The sequence below is a fragment of the Gavia stellata genome, chromosome 17 (genome assembly GCF_030936135.1).
Source record: "Gavia stellata isolate bGavSte3 chromosome 17, bGavSte3.hap2, whole genome shotgun sequence".
NCBI classification, from domain to species: Eukaryota; Metazoa; Chordata; class Aves; order Gaviiformes; family Gaviidae; genus Gavia; species Gavia stellata.
This window is the reverse complement of record NC_082610.1, coordinates 9,611,089-9,628,336: the sequence shown is the minus strand read 5'-3', so window position 1 is coordinate 9,628,336 and position 17,248 is coordinate 9,611,089. Positions and strand designations below refer to the sequence as shown.

Sequence of the window (17,248 nt, the reverse complement as noted above, 5' to 3'; positions counted from 1 at the left end):
GCCCTAGCTTCACTTTTGCCATATGTAGAGGAGATACGCAGAAAAACATGCATTTGTTAACAATGACATGTTATTATTAGCTTAAACAGTAAGATATGGCAGAATGTGCATTGTGTAATGCACAAGTATGTCATAGGGTAAGAGAGACCGAATGTCAAGTGTTGGCAACGAAATAAGAAATGGTTGATGACACACTGACATTTTGTGACCATAGTTTTAGCTTTTTTGTTTTAAAATTGTTTTAAATAGTAGTAAATATTTAAATAATATTTAAAATATATTTCCCTATGGAAATCATTTACTTGGAAGACAGCCTGTAAGATTTGACTTGTAGTATTTCATTTCGACAATATATGAATACAATACATGTCATAGAACTTCAAAGACCCTAAAGTCCTTAGCCATTTTCAGAAACAGTTTTTCAATCCAATTTTGTCTCCGATTTTTTGCTGGCAAAACTTTGGAAGTAGCATCTCAAAGAAGACCTGCCTTTAAGAGAAATACTGTATTTCAATAAAAACAAACCCAATATAAACGGGGATGCCATACTAAAGGAAAAATAGTGGAATTAAAAAAACCCGAATAATTCATCATGCAATTAGTTTAATTTCTGTTTTGCTAATTCATAGTCTAAGGAGGGTTTTGTTCCTTCCTAGTGCATCTTCTCTTGCAGTCAAATGAGTGCTCAATTTCCACTGTCAGATGTTAAGGGATGAAGACCTCACTGTTACTTCAAGGAAAAAAAAAAAAAAAGATTGAGGTGTGGGTGCAGAATTAATTATCTAAAATGCAACAAAACAAAGCAAAATATTTGTGCAAAAAAGTAAATTGTACATTGACTTTTTTCTAAGTTTGCTTCAGTATAAAAAACCTCTTCAATCCCACTAACAAAGCTTTATTTTGATTTATGATCCTTCAACACACTTGAGAGTTCCACGTTTTTACTTTTTCTAATTTGGTAAATTAATAATCCAGCCACCATTTTTGCAGCCCAAGACAAAGATGGAAGCTCCATTATATTAACCTTTAATAGTCTGGGGTAGTTAGTTGTACTCAAGGCAGGTTTTTCTTTCCTGTCTTCTACAGGCACAGTGCTTGTTTAACTGGCCTTGGGAATAAACCAGCCAAAAATAAGCCAGGTCACCTTCTATGGCAGTGCAGAGCATCCTGGCCGGTTTTTTGTTTGGGTTTTTTTTGAACAGTTGTTGCTAAAATTACGTTCTTTTTAAACAGGGACAAACTACTCCAAAAGCCTCTCATTTCTTTTTTCAGCTTCTAAGGACTTGGATTAAAACAAGTAGCTTCCTAAAGCTACTTCTAGATTCAAAAATCTAGAGCAAGTATACAGTAGCAGTATAGAAATCATTTCAAAAGCACAGAGACCTCTCTCAATTAGTTGCTTCGGGATGGAAGGGATGTGTGAGACACGAAGTCTGACAAGTTCTTTACTATACCATCAAGGAGCCAACGTTATTGTTCCTTCAGCCTGCATCCTAATAATTTTTAGAACTACAGATCAGGAATTCCCAAACTGTGCTGTGCATATCACAGAACTCTGACTGGGCAAGTAAATACCTCTCATGAATCTACACACACTGCCAACCGCCTCCACCACCAATAAGGGAATACACTAAGTAAATTTGGGAACCTCCACTATTGATTAAAGAGTATACCAGCCACATTTCTACCGTATCTCCAGTGTGCATATTTACATGAAAATAATTTTAGCTGATTGCTACCAATGTTGGTAACTTTGCTGCCTGGTTTCACCATATGAACTCCAGCTCCTACCAGATTCAACACAGTACACCTGAAACAATACAATAGCAACTCTTCAACCCTGTGCCTACCCTTCTTTTCACTGTGAGAATGAATTAGCTTCATGATTGCTCCAACAATCTGCATGTTCTTCCTAAACCAAACCCCATCTCGCTCTCCTTGATTATAGTCAACATAGCAGTAGCACAACGCATCTATTAATATGGCAGCGACCTCCCTTTTTAAAGCAAAACCACTATGAAGAGGCTTTAAAAAGGCAAGGGCACATATCCATTTCTGTTCACTATAGTCTGCATACAAATTGTAAAGGAGAATTATTGCTTTTAAAAGATGAAAAGCTTTGGAAATATGGTAAACATCCTACAAGGTTCTAAAACTAATCAGCTAAAATTCTGTACATACTTTAATATTCAAACCTCTATTTGATTACTCAAGATCAAATCATTTTATTTTCACATCTATTCATTAAACTCTTTATAGTTCTAAGGTCTAATGAATATTTAACAACTAAATAGGATCAAAACAGATAACGGGAAAAAAGATCACATGGCAATGAACATTATTTCATTTGGCCAATGAATAGTGAACCCTGCTTTCTTGGCTGAAATTAAGGCACTAAGTGGCAGCGAAAGGATAAAGGAATGAGGTTTTTTTCCTACATTATCTGAAAAAAGACCAACATGATTATTTTTTTAGGACGCCAGTAGAGTACATATCCATTCTGAATGACTCAGTAAGGCATTCTGTTGGCAAATTTGAAGAAAATGTTCTCCTGATTAGAGCCCATTACATTCATTGTCTGAGTGTGACTAGTGGCACTACTAACTGTTAACAAACTGGAGGGGGAAAAAAGCTACAAAGATGTCTGAAGGCACCAAAAAGAGAACAGCTCTGCAACTGCCAGTTCTACAAACAATTATGTAAGCTGTGTTTAACACTGCATATAGTCTATTCAATCATCAATCTTTGTTGACAAAGATAAAGTGTAGTAGCTCTTCATTTAAACTCTCAGTTAATCAAGTGCTAGTTTAGTAAGAAATTTATTTCCACGTATCAGAAAATAACTGCAGTGTCTAACACAACTACACTTAAAGCAAAACTAGTCTAGTATGCATTATTCTGGTTAACACTGAAGCAAACCTGTATAAACAAAAGGGTTACCGCGAGATATATAGTTTACAATATGAAATCAACATATAAATGAATAGGATTTACTGAAAACAATGGAAAGTGTATTACAAAGATACATGAAACAATTTTAACCACAATATTTTCTCTGTGAAAAATACAACTATTAGTGAGATAAAATGTACAATTGAATTTTTTTTTCCAAAAGAAAAAAAACACAGTATAAAGGAAAATATTTTTTTTCTTCAAAACAGGGAAAATAGTTAAGGTCATTGTCTTTCATTACAATATAATTTGACACAAAAAGCAGTCATAGGATTGCACCAACTCCATGTTCAGTCTCCTGAACATGACAATAGTAAAAGGAGTCCATAAAGCATAATGACATTTCTGGATTTTATGATGGCAATATATGTATGCAGAAACTGATGTCACTCCGGCTCTGTTCACAAAATGTACAAAACGCTAAATTTGGTGGCCAGACATGTAAAAATTAGCTCACCCCAACGCTGACTTTTCTGTTGCTTAGTCAGGGATGGAAAAATCTGTAGTATTTTAAGTGTTGTTATCTTTTTAGCAATAAAGAAAAAAGTATATGTAGTGCATGCTTTATCACTTGTCAAAAACATTTCTGAAAATAAAACTAAGTTATCCAATAGTTTACAAAATAGAAAATAATTCTTCAGGTTAAAAATGTGGTTAGGTTTATGTTTAGTTCCATCTCCAAAGGACTGATTTCCTTGGCAGCATCACTTTCCTTAGCAAGAGCCAAGGCACAAAGTTCCATAAAGAGAAATAAAAATGGCTACGAACAAGAACACAGTCTGGCATTGTAAAAGAAATCAGAGCCTCTCTCTGAGCTTTCTGTTCCATCAGGTTAGTGCTGTGGAAAAATGCGAGATTTGGGATACATTTTTGTTATGAGCATTTCTGCTGGACACGATTCAAAAGTTCACCAAACTTTTCAAAAAGATCCTCCACCCATTTTATATTTTTCATGCACAGCTGCACAATCTCTTCCTGTCCTAGATCCGCACTCTTCTTCTGCACAGAAGAAATCTATTCAAAAAAATAGGAGGGGGGGAGAGAGATATATGCATACACATATATATGTTAGACTGCCAGCATTTCAGAATTTTTGTTTTTACAATATTCTGCAGTTAAATATTACCCTTCTTTGGAAGAAAACCTTTAAGCTTTAAAAGCAAGGAAAAATGCCCCCAAAAATGCATTTCCTAACAACTGAGCCAGAGCTCAACTCTCATATTTCTGCTATCTGGAATATTTCCACCAAGGATTTGCAGAAAAAAATAAATGAGTGGTCATTCTAAGACAAAAAGTAGCTCCTAGATCTGAGGAGTTACACACACTGATAAAATTTGTTTAGTTTATTTTGGATAACAGTGAAGAATGCTCACCTATCCTGAGGGGAAACTGATTTCACACAAACCTTGTAAGCCTTGTATCGGAATGCTCTGGGCAGCAGTGCCCATTAGGGATAACATTTGTGCTCAGCATACCCGTTTGTTTGCTATAAAGAATTAATTAAAATAGGAGGCCACAATCCATACTCATTTACCAAGAAGAAGAGAACAGTCCCTCTAGTTGGACTCAATTCCCTCGATGAATGTAAAAGTATCTCAAAGAGAACAATACTTACCTCTTCTTTACATGTTAGATATATGTGATATTTGTAATGATGGAGTGAGTGATACAAAGAATACAACTGTATTTTTTCTGGATCTACTGTAAACTCCTGCAAAAAGAACAGTTATTTTAGGTAAATTCGTGGTATTTTCCAAGACAGAGATATGATAGACATTTTCTTCTGTAAACAAATTTGTTTTCAACAATTCAGAAATTAAGTACTTCATGTAACTGCTTTGACATATTTTGGTACACTGTAATTTATATTACATCACAATTATTTCCTATCTCCACTTTCCCTACCAAGTTATTTTATCAAAACTAGATTTGAGAATGCTTTCAAACCTCCTGAATGCACTGCAAGTCTAAAACAGGCAAGACACCTCCTTCTCAGGAACTACTGCAAGAACTACCAAAGCTTAACTACAAGATTGATGGGCACCATTGCAAAAAAGCATATGGCTTGTGCTTCAGAAGAGCTGATCTATACTTATCTAACACTTATGTTAATTTGGCAAGAAATATGAGTGTGGGCTATATTTACAGGTCATTTGTCTAGCCACTGTTAACTGCTGGGAGTTAAGCCTACATGAGCCAGTACCTAGCAAAATCTAGCTACAGTGTTCTCTAGGAATACTAGGGACATAAACAATGTGTACATCTCAAGCTTTACCACATCACGTTTAAAAACTTTTTTTTTTTTTTTAAATTTAAGATACATAGCTTCACTCTGTCACTCAGAATGAGGAAAGGAACAATAAAGAACTAAATTTTTAAAAAGTGTTATCTAGTCTCAGTTTTTACTGTATTAATTTTTCATTTTTGATCTAGGAGCCATTGTATCATTTACTTCGAGATTTTGCAGCAAGTTTAAGAAGCTGTTATCTTTACGAGCTACGCAGTGACTTTACCACAACTGCAATGCTGAAGGCAACACGTTGCTGCTTCAGCCAACAGTCCAAGAGGCTGACTGCTACGCAGAAACAGGGTCTGAAGTTCAGTCCTTGCTCTAGTGGTGACAGAAGCAGAGCGGGCTCTAGCAGGGCTCTGCTGTTTGGCATGCTACAACAAGTGAGAAGCACAGCAACAGCAGAGCTCAACTCTCCCTTCCTATCCAACTACGCCTACAGACTGCTGCCTGTGTAAGGGAAGCAGCATACTACTACTTCATCTTCCTGCAATTTTGAGTAGTTGCTACAGAAGACTTCCTGTATAAATATACAGGGTAAGAGCATTTGGGTCTAAACATAGAACTTAAACAGGGGAATAATTATGAAATGATTTCTTGTATTTTGTCTCCCTACTAGAATATAACTATGTTTCACAGATGACTTAAAACAATGATTTAATATACTGCTTTAAATGTTGTTTTTACCATTCCCTTGTTACAGAAAAAGCACCTCACTCAAAAGATTCTAGATTTTGATAAAACTACCAAAAACCTCAATATATGAAATGGTATTTTATGTAAATGTGGTTATCATATCACAAGTCAGATGGTGGCAGCAATAAACCCTCTGAACACTCACCTGTGCTGATTTAGTGGTTGATTTAGAAGCCCTCAGTGTTTTCTTGTTGTAAGCTTTACCATTCATTTTGATCTTAGACACAGCTGTTCCTCCACTTTTTGTCTTAGAATCCCGAGTGATCACTGTCAGTTCAGGAAAGTTTTCCAAAGCATTCTTTAAATAGCATATAAAGAAAAAGGATTATGAAAAATTCAAGAATGGCCACCCACCCAGACTGCTGATAAATTGGCCATTTTTTTCTTTGAAAAGTTAAAGTGCAGCCTATTATAAAACAATTTATTCTTCCACAAAGACCTGATAAAAGGTCTCTAGCAGATCAAGCAACCATATGCAGTTTGAAAAGCACGACCACCTGTTCTTGACTACTATAATTTTTCAAGATGAGAAGATCCTTGTATTTTATCTCAGATATCGTCTGTGATTCTTTCATTAGAAAAAGCAAAAAAGGTTCCACTGGACAATTTTAACCTTTTAAAATGCTTTCCATTCCATTTCTACCCAAGAATCTCTAAGGGCAAGTTACTTGGAGATGCCTAAATACTTAAGTCCTAGTCAGGCATGGAAAGCCTGCCAATTGTAGCAGGGATAGGATGCCTAAATATCTTCATAGGTTTTGTCCCAGCTTTTGCAAAATACAAATTAATTGCATCTTATCACATCTGTAAGGTAGAAAAGCTTATATACTGTGAAGCAGATGGCTGGTTCAAAAAAGCACTAGTTTTTAAGACATATTAACTCATGGGAGTGAACTGCACTTCTACAGCTTCAGTTCTCCATTATTTGCATGAGTCAATTTGAATACAACTTTGTTGTACAAATACAGCATTATGTTAGCAGATGCTTTGAAATAGTTCTGTTACGCTATATAATGCGGTCCTGAAAAAAATACTTCCAGTTAAATGAACGTTTATCTCTTTGTATAATACCCCAGTATGGGGGGGGGGGGGGGGGGGGAGGTGCGGAAATCAAGCATACAGAAAAATGTATCAATGCTGCAGCTTAAGGAGCTACATTTGCACTATTGGGTTAAAATATGAAATTGACTGAATTTTTGTATTTTCTTTTAATCCCCTGCCTGTAATTTCTTAGCCCTTTATATACATCAACCATTTTTCCCTTTATAAAATAACTCCCTCAGTAAAAAGCTATGAAATCTACTGCACAGAGAGTTGCATAGTGATAGCAGTAACCTCAACTAGCTAACCTGTCCATATACAATATTCATAGCAATGCTTTCAAACTGGAACAACTTCAACAGGTTTAAATTATTTCAGTTTTCTATCCACTGTAATAGCATTCCTGAAAGTTGACTTGGAGTGTCAAGGGGCTTTGGCCATTTCTGCCTTCCTCTGGAGAATTCCTATTAACCAGAACAGTTTACATGGCCGGACCACTGACCTAAACCAGATAAATTTGAATCGGAACGAAGAAGAAAATACTAGTGATTTCCGCATCTTTGAGAGCACAAGACATAAAATGGTGATAATTATTTCCAAATTAAGTTTACACAATTCAGCTAAGATGCTTCATTTACAGAGCTTCAACTAAAGCAACAGGGATATTTTCTAATTTTGTTTATAAAAAACTGTAACCCAAAGGACTTAACAAACTGTTAGAACTATAAAGAATGTTACAGGCAAAACTACCAAACACTGACTGCTAACTTCAGTGTCTGATTTAGTTCATAATACAGTGCTAAAATAGCCCATACTAACTGTATCCAGCAGGAAAAAAAAAAAAATGTTAAATTCATCCATGCTTATCAATGCAGAAGAGTAAAAATACTCAAACTGAATGATACTCATGAACAATAATGATATTTTCCACTTATTGTTTGCTTCAGTGCCTCATTCAGCTCTAATATCTGAACTACCCATTTGATCAAAGCTGGAACAGAAGTAGGCTCTCCTGTATTAATCATCAGATTAACCTGAATCTTAAGGAGTATCAAACACATTTTCCTAACGAACACTTATGACGACAAATAGGCATTTCATTTTTATCCAAAATGGATACAAGGACCCAAGGATGGCACAAGTTGGTACCTTCATACGAGAAGGTAAACATAAAAGGCTTTTTAGCTTGCAGTTTACATCACAAGCAGATCCCTTCCTTACATCCGTAACTCCATTAACTTCTTGCAGATCCTACTGTGAAATACAGGCTTAAGCTAACTTTAGAGATATGATGGTTCTAAGTGAACACACAGCAAAGCTATTATATTAGCTATGAACTCCAACTGAATAAGCAGCTGTAATTACATGTTAGTATTACAGAAGATTATATTAGGTTTTTTCCCCTCGAACTGGGAAAAAACCAAAATGAACTACCTCTCACTTTGTGTGTACTGTGAATGTAACCAGAATTCTACAAATTCATGTCCTACCTCAACTGGGCCTATCTTCTCTGCATAGACAGGTCTAAAAGAAGCAGCTATAGAAATAACTATTAACACAAAACTCTTACCAGAAAAGAGAAAGAAAAATGGGCAGTTAATACATCCTACCTCTCTGAGGCTCTGTATATGTTTTGAAAATACACAGCCCTCCCCATGCCTTCTTACTGTAAGGAGGAAGCCACAAGAAATTCTGTTCAAGCAGGTACAAATTGTACAGCTGTTGGGAAAACAGCATAACTAACAACAAAAAAGTTCAAGAATCGTGTGAATTAAAACTTTCACTGGTTGATGACGTTCTCATCCTGGAAACAAGGTCACTTAGTGTCCCACAAGGCTTACCAGGAATGGGCTGTGGGGAAAAACAACTTTTAAAGATTCCATGATGAAAAAGCAGAACTGTCACGTCTGCTATTACCTCCCTCCTCACATACCTCTCAAAAATAAGCACACAGCAGTACAGAGAGACAGCAAATCCTCCAAGAAGTGTCTCTGTACTGTGGACATAAGGGGACAGGAGAAAGACAGGCGAACGAGCAAGTTTGGTCTGATGGTGTTTATAGACAGGTCTGCTCTACCGTTGTTGGTCTCAAAACTGTTACAGGAAGAAATAATCAGTCTGATTATAGACATCGACAACTAGTTCTCAGACATGAGTGAAAATAACCTTAATTCACTTTACTGCACTTTTGAAATCTGCACTGTTGCTTCGAGGGTGGGCGGAAACAGAAGGAACCGCAGTGATTATTCTCCTGTTTACCTTCTCTCTACTGAGATGATATGGCTGCCCTCCTCCCTGTCCACATTCAGACCTGTTTTTTATTACCATGTCAAAGTTGCTGTAATATGGCCTTGTTATCCACACTTCAAGATAATGAAAGACTGCACAAATGACTTGTTCTCAAGTCCCTCTGTCCTGGTTTTAAACTACTCTGATCAATGTTCTCCACTTCAAAGAAGTTCAGACATCTGCTCCACAGCATAGCTATTTCATGTAAAAGTTTATTAAGATTTTTAGGTAACACAATCACTTAACCAAAAGCTCTATAAGAGCAGCAAACACTTTCTTTTGGCAAACTTGAGAAGCTTAAAAGAAAAAATGCTTGAAAATGAACCAGAAAGCATGGGGAGTAAAACTAGAACTTTACCTTTGCAGTATAAACTCCTCCATCACAAAATGTTCTCCAAATGCCACATACAAGCATTGAATTTATAGCATCTCTTTCAAATCCACATTCACTTCTGTTACAAATTTGCCTTCTGGGTTTTAAGTTGTGCCTGCATGGTATGCATTCAATGACTTACTTATAACATTACTTTAAAAATCCTAGAATTTAAAAGGGAATACCTTGAAAGTATGATCCAAGCGTAATTTGGAAAGCAGCCTTTTCCTATTGTCATTCAGCATGCCATCAATTTTTCTCATGTGAGGCAAAAGTAGCTCATCTAAAAGACACATAAAAAAATGTAGCAGTTGATTATTAAAAGACACACAGTAATGAGATTGCTATTCAATCTATACTTCTACCCATTAACATAAAATATGGAAGTATAAAATAATGCAATTTGCACATAAACTAATTTCAAACGTGAGAAAAAAAATATCTCTTTTTTGGATCAGCCTGCTAAACTGGTCTAGATATTATGCCATTTAATTGCTGACTGCAATCCTGCTCCTTCACTGACTTTTCTTTGTTGAAAGGAAAAAATTAACATAGAGCAATATAGAGTCTAGATCTTCGAGACAATTTCAAACCATTTCCTAGATAATCCTCTTCTGTGCAACACAACTGGCAGTTTTACAAAGACAAGTATGTGTTTTTGACATTCCGTATTACAAGAGATGACCTTGCTGCCATTTATAACAAAAGAAATTGGGGAAAGTGCTTACTGATAAAAGTTATCTGGTAAACCACTTTAAATTGCACAATATACATTTGAACATAGGCACATCGCCATGAATGATGCACAATCAGAGCAAACTAGGAAAAGAGAGTCTAGAAAACAGTTTTTTAAACACAGGCAAACAGAATATAGTACAAAACAACAGCCTGCAACTAAATAATATGTGAAATGACTGCTCTTTTGGGACCTTTATCTTTATACATGAGTGTTGTGCTAAATTTTGAGAAATAGAACAGTTTTGACCTGTATCCTGGAATCCACTATGGTAAATAAGTCCGGACATTTTCTCCTCAAAGAAGAAGTGGAATACAATTGTCCTTGATCAGAATTTTAAGGTTTTGGAGTTTGAAAAGCAGAATTTTTAATAGTTGCAAGAATCAGAACTACTTATAAGAGCATTTCTTCATAAGAAAGTAAACAGACACTTGAAACACTGTAATTTGAAGTAAATGTTTGCTAAGATTTTAAAAGATAGTAACAGCAGGAACAAAGAGCTCAGTTCTGACATTCACAGCGCAAGCCTAATGTAACAAAACAGACAAAACAGTATTTCCAAATTACTTTGGTTATTCAAAGAGATAGTGCAAATATATATACACACACACAGATATAAGTAATTTGCTTAAAGTGTTCTTCAGATGTGGGTATGTAGCTAAAAGTTTGGTGGTGTTTCTTTTTTCTTTAAAAAAAATACATTTGCCTTACTAATAACCTTAAAATCTAATAAAAATGTACAAATGTTAAACATACTGTACCATTGCTCTTTTCCAAGGCTTGCATTGTGTCTGGATCCAAGGCAATGCTAACAAGCAACTCCATGTAGCTCTTAAAAGTCTCTTTCATAGCTCTTGTGTTCAAAAAGCGAGTAACAAGGGGAGCTGGAGGTACAAGCTCTGAAAATTAATCAGAATATAATGATTTTTTTCCTTCAATATCCTGCAAATATTTGTGTTTTTCAAAACTGAAGTCTTTCTCTCTTAAAACACAAGTGACCTCTACTGGTATCCCAAGAGATTAAACCTCAATACAATCAGAAATAATACTCAAACTACTTAAATGCCAAAAACAGGTACAAACACCAAATCTGATACAAATGGTATAACTTTTTGTAGAACCACATACAATTACTTGTAACTATCAGCATTTAGATTATCATATTTTAGGAAATTTAAACATTTTTCTATTATTGTAGGTGAAAGTCCAGAGAAAAGGGGTAATGAATAACTCAGTCAAGCAAAGTGCCCTATGTGCAGGTTTCATGTCAGTGCAAGTACCTCCTAAGACCACAAAACACAAAGTCATCCAACGGAAGAACATTCAAAAGCGCTAATGTCACTTAGGAGCCTGCATACCATCAAAGTCAATCTCACCTAATTGTCCAACTCACAAAAAACATACAACACAATTTTCGTCAGCGAAGCAAGTAAGGCATATTTGTGCTAATTCTGAGCAAGCTTTTAGTTTTTCATAGACAGAAATTTTAAACACGCACATGGAGTAGTCATCAGTATTAGTAAGCATTCTGGAGCTTTTTATAGGCTCCATGTATGATAGCAGTATTTTGCAGTAATTTAGCTAGCAAGGCTGTTAAACTTTCTCAGATATTCACATTTCTATGGGTGACTCATCTCCAGGTTACCTGAAATTTTAAGTATGGACAGTTGTACATATTAATGGTTATTTGGGTAAGTTTGCTTGAAAAATGTTATTTTAAAGGTGCTGCCTTCAGCAGAGGCACTGTTACAGTCCACCAACCCTAGCTCATCTATAGTTAAAGTCACTGAGGCCAACATGACTTGGAAAAACTGCAATACAAAGCATGGGGACTACACAGTTTAACTTCAAACATACAGGAAATAAACAAAAAACTGCAAAAACCACTGTACATCCACTACCACAGGTAATCTCTACAAACATAGTACACTTCAAAAATTCCTTTCTGTTCTGGAGAATTACTGCAAACGTCGTAACCCAATGTGAATGTCTTAACAGCAAATCTGCTCAGCAGGCTGCATTTGAACAGCTGGGATTTAGACAAGCAATGAAGCAGCCAGAAAGTCAACTGCTGCTTCTCCTTGGGTTTTGAAAAAACAACAGTAACATCTGAATTCTGCCCACATCTGCATGCAGACAGGCATTGCAAGAATGTTATTTTAGACATGACATGGCGTTGCAATGAAAAAATTAATGAAGAATTTGATTCTTGAGATGTATTAAAAAAAAAAAATCAAACCAGCTCCTTCTCTTGCAATTGTACCCATCTCAGAAAGCAAGTAGTAAGAATATATTTATCTAATTGGTAAACTACATTTGAGGTAACTTTAGTTGCACACATTTGCTCATACACAAACAACAAGTAAAAAGTTTTAAGAAATCAATTTTGCATGGCACTGTCAGATTTTTTTTTTTCAGAGGCTAGTAAAGAAAAATTTGGAAGATCAAGCAATATATTTTTATAATACTATTTTCAGTAAAGTTTAAATAGTCCTAACATCTCGCTCACCATCCTCATCACTCTGGGCCTCAGGTGAAGAATCAGACTGGGAAGATGAAAACTCTTCTTTCCACTTTTTCCTTTTCTTTGGCGGTGGTTCAGCCTTTACCTTTGGCTGTTTAGCTTTGGGTTTCACAGAAGAGACTTTTGTTGCTGTTGGTTTTGGTGTTGGCGGATCAGGGGTTTTGTTGTTGCTACTACTAGGCTTGCAGTGAATAGTCCTGCAATATTATGAAGACGATCTTTATGAAAATAATTACCACACAAGTTTTGGCATTAATAAAATAGCTATATAGCCTTATTTAACCAGAATATATTCCCCATGGATTATATACACTTATTTCATTGTCACATGCAACTAGTAATTAGGTCATACACACTACACTACCGTATTTTTTTATACAATGCTTAACAATTATTCTCAACTACCTATGATCAAATATTATTCCAATTTTATAATTGGATAGACAGGCACAGAAAGTGTAAATTGCCCAATGTTAGTAGAATTTCTGAGCTATAGGAGATTGGTGCTAATATTGAAATTGATTATATAATGAAAAAAAAAAATCAGACTTGACCAAATACTAGTAATCAATAAGATTCGCTAACAAAGTGAATTTGGGATATTGCATCAATACAAAGATGGGAGAATATCAATCAGGTAAAAATGCAGGAAACTCAGGATCTTGGAATACAAAACCAGACAACTCCTCTCCTTTCTCTTCCCACCACCCAAAACAGAAAAGCAAACAGGAAACTTAGCATCATAAATACAAAGTTACATACTCTAGGACTAATCATGCAATGCAGTTTTGAGAATATGGCAGGAAATACAATTCTGGGAAGCGCCAGGCAAGATTTTTTGTTCAAATGGTAAAGCAGTGAAATGTAGAGCAGAAATATTGTTAGTATCCTCTGGAATATTGTGAATAATTCTAGTCATCTGTCAGAGATGAAGATTTCAAACTGAAATGGATGGAGACAACAGATACTAGGATGATTAGAGATATGGAAAGCCTGCCTTAGATGAGGAAGTTGAAAGACCTTGATTAATCCAGCTTAATGAAACAAAGAAGAGGTGGAATCTGACTGCTCTCCAGAAATACATCATGCAGTAAAAACACCAGGGAAAGACAGAAATAAAAGCCAAAAACAGTACTGAGAGGAGAATATATGGATACAAGCTAATCACGATCATGTTTTGGCTAAAAGGCAGGATTGTTTCAGAGCACTGGAGGAACAGGTTCTGGAAAAGTGTTCTGTAGCCCAAGGAAAAAAAAAAAAAAAAAGAGCATCAAAATCCTAGCTAGTTTCAAGTAGATCACGATCATTTTATAAAATTGATTATCCGATGGTATTGCTTTCTCTGAGAGCAAACTGGACTTAAAAACCCAAGTCATTTCTTGAATGAAGAGCACTAATATTTTTCATTACTGTTTACTAACATCTGATAAAGAAAACATATCTGCATTAAATCATAATTTAATTATTATGGAGCAGATCATCTGGAAGGCCATCACACAGCACGTACAGGACAACCAGGCGATCAGGCCCAGCCAGCATGGGTTTATGAAAGGCAGGTCCTGCCTGACTAACCTGATCTCCTTCTATGACAAAGTATCCTGCTTAGTGGACAAGGCAAAGGCTGTGGATGTTGTCTACCTAGACTTTAGTAAAGCCTTTGACACCATTTCCCACAGCATTCTCCTGGAGAAACTGACTGCTCTTGGCTTGGACTGGTGCACTCTTTGCTGGGTAAAAATCTGGCTGGATGGCCGGGCCCAGAGGGTTGTGGTGAATGGAGTGAAATCCAGTTGGCGACTGGTCACAAGCAGAGTCCCCCAGGGCTCAGTTTTGGGGCCAGTTCTGTTTAATATCTTTATCAATGATCGGGATGAGGGGATCGAGCACACCCTCAGTAAGTTTGCAGATGACACCAAGTTGGGTGGGAGTGTTGATCTGCTCGAGGGTCGGAAGGCTCTGCAGAGGGATCGGGACAGGCTGGATGGATGGGCTGAGGGCAATTGTATGAGGTTCAACAAGGCCAAGTGTCGGGTCCTGCACTTTGGTCACAAGAACCCCATGCAACACTACAGGCTTGGGGACGAGTGGCTGGAAAGCTGCCTGGCGGAAAAGGGCCTGGGGGTGTTGGTTGACAGCCGGCTGAATATGAGCCAGCAGTGTGCCCAGGTGGCCAAGAAGGCCAATGGCATCCTGGCCTGTATCAGAAATGGTGTGGCCAGGAGGAGTAGGGAAGTGATCGTGCCTCTGTACTCGGTGCTGGTGAGGCCGCACCTCGAATACTGTGTTCAGTTTTGGGCCCCTCACTACAAGAAGGACATTGAGGTGCTGGAGCGTGTCCAGAGAAGGGCGACGAAGCTGGTGAGGGGTCTGGAGCACAAGTCTTATGAGGAGCAGCTGAGAGAGCTGGGGTTGTTCAGCCTGGAGAAGAGGAGGCTGAGGGGAGACCATACTGTTCTCTACAACTACCTGAAAGGAGGCTGCAGAGAGGTGGGTGCTGGTCTCTTCTCCCAAGTGACAAGTGATAGGACAAGAGGAAACGGCCTCAAGTTGTGCCAGGGGAGGTTTAGATTGGATATTGGGAACAACTTCTTCACTGAAAGGGTTATCAGACATTGGAACAGGCTGCCCAGGGAGGTGGTTGAGTCACCATCCCAGGAGGTATTTGAAAGACATGTGGATGAGGCGCGTAGGGACAAGGTTTAGTGGTGGACTTGGCAGTGGTTAGGTTTACGGTTGGACTTGATGATCTTAAGGGTCTTTTCCAACCTAAATGATTCTATGATTTCTATGATAATTATTGAAAAGCCACAGAGAGAAAACACCTTCAGATATCATCTGAAATTGTGAGGAAATAAAAAAGCTAAGCATTAAAGCGTGACAGAACAGAATCTGCAATCTTTTCCAGAAGCACAATCAACGATGAACACAAGACGCAATAGCAAAACCCTTAGCAAGTGAATGACTTGAAGTGAAAACCTTGTCAGAAGTAAAATGACAGAGGAAATCTCAGAAACAGCTAAAGTACCTGTGTCAGAGATGCTGACAGTCATAACATTTTGCAGGACCAGCAGTATATTTACTAGAGTAATCAAAACCACACTATGTTTGCCCTGCATTCTCTACACGGCTCTCCAGAGTGACAGATTTGTTTGGGTTTTGTTTATCCTTGTTGGTGGTTTAAAAGCAATACTACTGGAATTACTGATTTTAAGGCATGGATAAAGGTTACATGGGATGACTCAAAGTAATATGGCTTTTTGTGGCAGGGTGAGAGGGGTAGGGCAGGTCCAATAAGAAAAGTAAAATACCCTTATTGTGCAAGGACATACAAAAGAAGGAAAAACATCTTTGTGACAACCAACTTCAATAATGAACTTTTGCTTTTAAATTAACTTTCCAGGATTGAGAAGAAAGCATGGTACTTCTAGTATACTGAGACAGGATGGTCATGAAAGCAATCCAGAAAAACATACCTAACTTGCAAAGTCCACAGGAGAGGAGATAACACCACACAAAAATTTAAAATCATTACACCTGTAGGCTTCTATCCTTACGTTGAGTAACAGGGCAAAGATTACAGAAAAATAGCGTGTGGAGCCCTAACACCCCTAAAATGAATGATTATTGCAATCCACAGATTCAAGGTAGGGAAGTCTTGATGTGGCAGTAATTTACATCTCACTTCTTAAAGCAAAACACGCAGTTCTCAGTTTCCAACTTAAAGCTGAATGAACATAACCCTGGAGTTATAAGTCTTGTTTATGAAAATAGTGTGTTCTTAATATGAAAACAATATGGCAAAATGAAAAAGAAATTAAGATAAAATACCTTGCTGACTGTACAGGCTTGCTTCGTGGTTTTTTTGAACATACTCTGACATATTCCTTTTTGTTTGCATTTTCAATGAACTTCACATACACTCGTTTGTATTTTGTTTTTGCATCCCCGAAATACCCAAGATACTAAAAAATAAATTAATACACAAGTGTTTCTGTTAAGTAAAATTATTCAGTTTAACAATTAAAAATTTAAATACTGAAGAAAAAAAGTCAGTTTAAAACCAACTTGTTTATATATAAAGATAAGCCATCCTACAGCATTTATAATTTAAGAGAGATTCTCCAATGGGTTTCCACATAATATTTAAAGTAAGAAAATAAGGCAAGAGGTACTTTGGGCTTAATTTTCTCCCTTTATTTAATCCTCCCCATGTGTTATCCCAAAAGGATTATCTGCCTGGCAAAGGGCTGCCTGTTGAAACTGTATCCTATCTGTATCTTCCCCATTGCAGAAAGCAGTTGGTTCACAAGCCTGCTTCCACTGACTGTATTCTGGTTGTGAAAACTT

General features: G+C 36.9%; 1 protein-coding gene across 1 annotated transcript in view; it reads right to left on the bottom strand.

Annotated features, from left to right (window-relative positions):
• Positions 1-2,751: 2,751 nt before the first annotated feature.
• The window catches only part of QSER1 (glutamine and serine rich 1), a 45,411-nt gene continuing 30,914 nt past the window's right edge, over positions 2,752-17,248 (bottom strand). The window contains exons 7-13 of the mRNA XM_059825730.1: positions 16,730-16,863; positions 12,887-13,098; positions 11,139-11,276; positions 9,827-9,924; positions 6,084-6,236; positions 4,568-4,663; positions 2,752-3,966 (exon numbers count right to left, since the gene is read on the bottom strand). Of these exons, the coding sequence (XP_059681713.1) occupies positions 3,826-3,966; positions 4,568-4,663; positions 6,084-6,236; positions 9,827-9,924; positions 11,139-11,276; positions 12,887-13,098; positions 16,730-16,863 (972 nt within the window). The 3' untranslated portion in view covers positions 2,752-3,825. The remainder of the gene's footprint in view (positions 3,967-4,567; positions 4,664-6,083; positions 6,237-9,826; positions 9,925-11,138; positions 11,277-12,886; positions 13,099-16,729; positions 16,864-17,248) is intronic.